Below are 7439 nucleotides of genomic sequence, written 5' to 3' on the forward strand. Positions count from 1 at the left end.
CTTCCTCCCTTCCTCTCCTTCCTCCCCCCCAACATCTCTTCCCGCAACAAAGGTGCAACATAATGAAGTCAAACAGTCCAAGGAAGCCATGCAAATGAAGCACATAATGTGTGTGTGTGTGTGTGTGCATGTTTATGGTAAGATCTGGGAAGTATGGGAAGGCTCATCCAGCGCACTTTGTCACCATCCTCACATCACCTGATAGATCCCAGACGCACTGGACATTTAGAAAACCATTGGAATACTACCAGGTACCTAGGATGGAGATAATTGTATGACTGATTTATGAGTGTCCAGAAACCTGTGTCTATGCACTCACAAAATAAGTCAAATGTTGGATTTACTTCAAAACATTGGGGTTCCATGAAGCTAGGTGAAGTCATTAAAAATACAGTTGTGTGGTACTGACTACATGTTACCAAGGGCTTTTTCATCACTTGACACAGCTGCATGAAACCTCTTGACGTACACATTTTTAAGTCATTCCAAATGTTCATTCATTTGGGTTTAGGGTCCCCTAGTCTAATAGTGAGAATAACAGAATATGGCATCAGCCAAGCTCATTGGATGCTGCCATGCATCCATCCAGTAGGTGTGAGGGAGACAGACAGACACAACCTGAACATTGCCTACTTTGCGTCTATGTGTGTGTGTTTCAGTTTTGCATATACTTTGCATACTAGGAAGGGAGTTGGGGGGTTTGATAAACCCACTGACCCACTTCTGACACAGGTGCTGTCTGACCTACTGAGATGGGCCTGGGGCCTGGGGCCTGGGGCCTGGGGCCTGGGGCCTGGGGCCTGGGGCCTGGGGCCTGGGGCCTGGGGCCTGGGGCCTGGGGCCTGGGGCCTGGGGCCTGGGGCCTGGGGCCTGGGGCCTGGGGCCTGGGGCCTGGGGCCTGGGACGACTGTTTGGCCTTTACTGTGTGGTTATGTGTGTGTGGTTATATGTCCAGTACTTCTCATCCCTTTGCTATTGCAAGCAAACAACATACCGTGTATGGCAAAACAAAGTATTGGTCACTATCATCTTTATGCAATAAATGTCAAAACTGTTTGGACGGACAACGGTGTAGACATGAAATTGACGATAAAAAGGTTGATGCAATCTTTCATGTACACATGGGGGAAATATGAAAACATAAAAGTCTGTGCTAGTGTACATAAAGACTGCTTACTTTATGGCAAAGCAAACCTATCCAGAATACAAAGCTTATATAACATCTACTGTATGTGTATGGTATACGCCTGTAGCGTATGCCAGCTCTAACCCTCTCTAGAGAGAGGGTCTAAACCCTCTCTCTACCACCCTGCAGGTCAACAGGTCCAAACCCTCTCTCTACCACCCAGCAGGTCAACAGGTCTAAACCCTCTCTCTACCACCCTGCAGGTCAACAGATCTAAACCCTCTCTCTACCACCCTGCAGGTCAACAGATCTAAACCCTCTCTCTACCACCCTGCAGGTCAACAGATCTAAACCCTCTCTCTACCACCCTGCAGGTCAACAGATCTAAACCCTCTCTCTACCACCCTGCAGATCAACAGGTCTAAACCCTCTCTCTACCACCCTGCAGGTCAACAGATCTAAACCCTCTCTCTACCACCCTGCACACCAACAGGTCTAAACCCTCTCTACAACACTTTTCTTCTTTTATCTAGTTCATTTTAAACTGTCTGAACAGGACATGAGCAATAGTCTTGATTGACTGACGGGCTGGACCAGCATAGCACTGCTGATTGGTCTTGTCATGAGTGAGTGAGTGAGTGAGTGAGTGAGTGAGTGAGTGAGTGAGTGTGAGTGAGAGAGCATCAGTTCCTGGAGTGAGCTAAATTGCAGTGCCAGAACTCTCAGAGGACACAGCAGGGACTGGACAGCCCATGTTGATGAGAGAAATAGGCTTCTGCCAGGCAACCAACAAATTATATATTACACACACACACCCAAGCACACACACACACAGAGCCTGGAAAGTCCCTGATGAGACACTGGACTGAACTCTCAGGGGGTTTTGAACACTTAATGAAGCAGATATCAGTAAACTGTGTGTGTGTGTGTGTGTATGCAGGAGTGTGTGCGTGTGTGTGTCCTTGCTGACATGTATCCAATATGCAGCATCCTATTTACGTAAAACCAATCCATGTCGCATGGATTAGCAAGTCTCAGTCCTAATGCTCTACCTCCGCACTCGACTCACTCAAAGCTTAATCTGTACCCAGCCAAGCTGGGGGTAATGTTCATTAACTCGACGAGGGTCTTTCTGCTAAGGCCCGAGTAATTAAGTGTTATGAGGTAATTCGTATCTCACTGATACCGACCGTCTTTCCTCTGATAACGTGCAATGCTGTCATTTTCGTACGCTGCAAGAATGGGTAATATTCTTGGCTTTTAATGCCTTATTTCTCAAGTGTGTTCTCCCAATAGCAGATAGGGCGTAAAGAGTCTGAAGGAAGCCAGAGTTTGTGCTAGTAATAACATAGAGACACTGGGATGAAAGAAGAGCCGAGATGGAGATATGCCTTGGCAGGCAGTGAGATAGTCTGCTCTAGTCTAGTCCGTCTCAATGAAGCGCTGTGTGGTAAGGAGTCATGTGACTCCCCTGTCCTCACATAACCCTCCCAGTCTTCCAGAGCCAAAGCTCCGTCACTGTCCCCCCCCTCCCCTCCCCTTCCCTCTGACGGGCTCTGTCCTTCCTGCTGTGCAGGGGCTGTGAGGTGTGTGTGTGTGTCTGTGTGTCTGTCTGTATGCATGTGTGTTCCTCCGTATTTTGCTGTCGTGAAGACGATGGGAGCGGTGGTTCATGACTGTGGATGTCGGCAGGCAGTTAGTGAGCATGTGAAGATGAATGCACGCATGAGAATATGAACACACAAGCACAACCACACACACTCACACACACACCAGCGACTGGTTGACAGAGTAAAACATCGTAGAGCCATCAGAGGCCTGTGCCCTGTTCCTAATGACATCATGGTCTTGTTAACACAGCTCTCTGTGTCTCATAAAAACTGGCCTCTCCACTCCATAACATTCCAGCCTACCCGCTGTTACGGTGTCTAGCTTGTAGCGTGCTTATCTCTCTGCCTTCTGCTGTTGTCGGAGCACAGCAATTACTGGCGGGGAGAGGGAAGATGGCTTTCCGTTTTGAAGTTCAACATTGCCCAGTCCTTTATCGAAACGTTACTTTCTTCACTGCCGCTGTCTAATGCAAGCTGAAGGTGTGAAGTGCCTGATGGGGACCAGAGAGAAGTGGTTGAGGGTGATGCCACTGATAAACCTGTAAACAGCCTCGATACAGCGGACACCAATGGCTTATCATCTCCTGTCCGAGCAAGCGTGTAGGGCAACAAGAGACACACAAGCGATCGCTCGACCGTCCATCAGGTTGGACGAGTCAACAGGAACTGCTACCTGTCCTGTGATTAGAGAGCTGATTGATAAACCCACAGAGGAATGTGGCTGACTGGGGTATGACCACACTATCAGTGCAAGAATACAAAACATCAACGAGAGTCAAGAGCTTCCGTACTGATTCTCGACATTGACAAGTCCCCCTAAAGGATCCTTACTGAGGAATGCACACGAAACACACTACTGTGTCGATCGGTAAAAGGTGAGTAAGTGAACGCAGGCATTGTGGTCACACGCGCACACACAGAGGCTCACGCCCATACACACACACACGGTGAGGTGCAGATGGGGGGGGGGCCCAGCTGTAACATTACCTTGTCTGCCAACATGTTCCTCACCTGGGGGAGTGTAGGCTTCCATGGAGGTCTGCACGACCAGCGAGCGGCGTTTGGAGGGCATGGGCACTGCCATCTTCCGCTCCTTGTGCTTGGCCAGGGCCGCCTGGACAGCCTCTGTGTGGACATCTGGAACACAAACACCCAGGAGGCCGTGTTCACATGACGCTAATGACTGTGCACCGGTACTGTACATGGCTACATTTGACAAGCTATTTGAAAAATTATAAAATGATCCAAGACATTTGATTTGGAGCACGGGGCATTCTTTTAAGAATAGGATGGCAGGGTGGGATCTCCTTGAGCTCCTTGGGACACAGTGAATGGATGCTCCACTCGTGTTGGTTTGAGAACATGCTGCGTTTCCTCTCGTGTCAGCAGAATATCCCCTCAGGCTCGCCTGACTATGGATCTCCCCATGAGCTTCTACAGTCACATGTACTGTACAGTAGACAAAGATCATTCAAGTGAAAACAGACCTAACCATGGCCCATTGCTCTCATGTTCTCTTTGTGCAGGAATGTTTATATATATATATATATATATATATATATATATATGTATATATTAAAAAAATATATATATTTTTTTTAACATTATTCATTTAGACGCCATTTCAAAAGCGATGTACAAATAATGCTGTGTTTACTAGCCACATCGCAAGGTAACCACATCTCAGCTACCAGGCATGGTAAAAAAAAAAAAGAATACTACCATTTTCATAAACATGAGAGTAATATTAATTTCATTACTGGCATGATGGCCATGCATGTAATGGGTCAACAGTGATTCAGAAAGTAGGCTAGTCCACCTGGTGCTAGTGGCCAGACCGCAGCATGGAGATAGTCATGTAAACCTCCAGGATTGAGGAAAAGCCTCTCTCAAACACTGAGCTCCATAGAGCCCATGTGGGCTGCAGAGTGGTTTAGGCCAAGTGGTTTGTATGATTTGGTATGATCAAACACAATAAGCCCTTTGAAAGAGTTAGCACGAGTTAGAGAACAAGATTGAAATATGGAGGGTGAGAGGAAAGGAGAGATGAAGAAAAAGACAAAGAGAGAAAATGAAGTAATTTACTGCTTGCTTGAATGAAAAAGTCAAGCTGTTCAACTGATATAAATAGAAGTTGTTTATTGTTGTGATCAGTGTACTACGAACCACTGGACAATAGAGAAAATGCTTTAAGCTTTTTTCGATGCACTCTGCTCTTTGGGATTTAAGCTAAGGAGCACATTAACATGTGTAACCTTCTGGTGATTTGAATTCATTCTCTCATCATATTTTGGGGGGAGACATTGCCAACCTCAGCATCCTGCCTTACAACACCAGAGTTACACTACGTCCTTGCGTTGAGGCGGAGAGGCATTAAGGTGGGTGGGGATGAAAGGGAGAGGTGGGTGGAGTTGAGATGTGGGGGAAGATAAGGGAGAGAGGGGGGTGGAGTTGAGATGTGGGGGAAGATAAGGGAGAGAGGGGGGTGGAGTTGAGATGTGGGGGAAGATAAGGGAGAGAGGGGGGTGGAGTTGAGATGTGGGGGAAGATAAGGGAGAGAGGGGGGTGGAGTTGAGATGTGGGGGAAGATAAGGGAGAGAGGGGGGTGGAGTTGAGATGTGGGGGAAGATAAGGGAGAGAGGGGGGTGGAGTTGAGATGTGGGGGAAGATAAGGGAGAGAGGGGGGTGGAGTTGAGATGTGGGGGAAGATAAGGGAGAGGTGGGTGGGGATGACACGTGCGGATGACAGGCAGCGCTGCGTAGGGATGATGGCGGAGGCGTGGCCGTACCTGATCGGTAGCGTTCGTCCCGGGAGCCAGAGGAGCGTCGGCGGTGATAGCGGGAGGAGGAGGAGGGGGTGACGGGGGTCCTCCTCTCCTGGCCCATGGACGGCTCCATCCCTGGAGAGACACACACAGCAATGGCTCGCGTCACACATCCTTCAACACACACATTCACAGGTAACAACCGGAAAACAAGGTGGGAGCCGTAGTTTGAGTTGATATGAAAATAAATATTGAGAACGTATGAATTTGAGAATACACAGGCCATAGACTGCATACTGAGTACCCTGAAAGTAGTTTAGTGTTTGTATTTCTTGCGTTTCTGTGCTACAACGTTACCTCCCTACTGACTGACAAACGTCAATGAGCATTATTTCTATCTGGGGGCTTGTTAGGCTGCTTAGGCAGGGTATCAACTGGGGCTCGTGTCAATGAATGTGGTTTGCTGAATCTATCAGGGGAGCGAAGGGTCACACTGTCACCCGTTCTCCAATTAGACAAATCAGCGAGTGAACCGAACTGGACTCCTTGTCAGATCTCTTCCCCCGGGGCAACACACACACACTTTAAAATCACGCAGACACACAAACATCTATTACGAGACACACAAGTACATAGACAGCTGATCACAGCAGGTGCACACTGACTCACACATTCAGACACACATCTAGATACACACATTCAGACACACACACACACACCAAAGCTCCGCAGGTGATCTTTGACAGGCTCGCAAGTGTTTCTGGACTAGACACACTTTGTGTTCATTAGAGCGGAGCACCCTCGAACAACATGGCCGCTGAAGAGGGGTTTAAATCTCTCTCTCTCTCCCTGTCTGTCTCCCTGTCTGTCTCCCTGTCTGTCTCCCTGTCTGTCTCCATGTCTGTCTCCCTCTCTCTCCCTCTCCCTCTCCGTCTCCCCCTCTCTCCCTCTCCCTCTCCCCCTCTCTCTCCCTCTCCCTCTCCGTCTCCCCCTCTCTCTCCCTCTCCCTCTCCCTCTCCGTCTCCCCCCCCCCCCTCCCTCCCTCCCTCCCTCCCTCCCTCCCTCCCTCCCTCCCTCCCTCCCTCCCTCCCTCCCTCCCTCCCTCCCTCCCTCCCTCCCTCCCTCCCTCCCCTCCCCTCTCCTCTCCTCTCCCCCTCCCACTCTCCATCCCTCTCTTTCCCTCTCTTTCCCTCTCTCTCCTCCTCTCTCCTCCTCTCTCCTCCTCTCTCTTCATCTTTCTCCATTTCTTACTGTAATGACCATTCCCTCAGCACTGAAACATGATAGGCATAGAACATTCCATCCATACGTTCGCGCTCCCTGCAGAGCAACTTAGGGGGGAATCTCAGAAGCACCTCCTTGATTCTCTCTCCCTGCCCCCTTCTCCACACCCCACTGGAGGAACCTCCACGCTTCACAGGTAGGTTTCGAAGAGTGAGACGAGAGCATGCAAAGGAATGGAGGAAAGGCTTTAGATGGAAGCATCGATAATGCTCCACTCAGCCATGTGTGTGCTTGTTTATAGTGCACGTGCGCTTGTGTGCATGTGTGTGTGTGGCTGTGCGCATGTGTGGCTGTGTGTTCGAGTCTTCCTCAAGCGTTACACAAAATCAATCTCTGCCTCATCTATTCCCGTTTCCATGCACACCATAGAAACGTTTGATCCAATAAGAGACTTGATGGGCAGAATCTTTGACCTCAGTATAATGCATTATACAAATAATACACATTCCAACACACATATCGGAAAATATTTCAATTTTTGTCTTTGTTCAGATCATTTTAACGGGTATTTGTCAGAGCCAGAGCGTAATGTTGCCTATTTACCTTGTGAATGCCATTTGTAATTGATTTGGAGTGACACAGTGAGAGATGGGGTTGGAGTTTGTTTGCGTACTAATACATATGTGTTACTGTTTCAGACAGCTGTGAGAGAAA

At 48.7% G+C, this 7439-nt stretch overlaps 1 protein-coding gene across 1 annotated transcript in view; it reads right to left on the minus strand.

Moving 5' to 3' along the window:
* The window catches only part of LOC146271515 (disco-interacting protein 2 homolog C-like), a 108469-nt gene that overhangs the window by 42369 nt on the left and 58661 nt on the right, over nt 1–7439 (minus strand). The window contains exons 3-4 of the mRNA XM_084707240.1: nt 5526–5636; nt 3748–3873 (exon numbers count right to left, since the gene is read on the minus strand). Of these exons, the coding sequence (XP_084563366.1) occupies nt 3748–3873; nt 5526–5636 (237 nt within the window). The remainder of the gene's footprint in view (nt 1–3747; nt 3874–5525; nt 5637–7439) is intronic.

This window comes from Hypomesus nipponensis, chromosome 10, assembly GCF_054491055.1.
Source record: "Hypomesus nipponensis isolate SF chromosome 10, ASM5449105v1, whole genome shotgun sequence".
Classification (NCBI taxonomy): Eukaryota; Metazoa; Chordata; class Actinopteri; order Osmeriformes; family Osmeridae; genus Hypomesus; species Hypomesus nipponensis.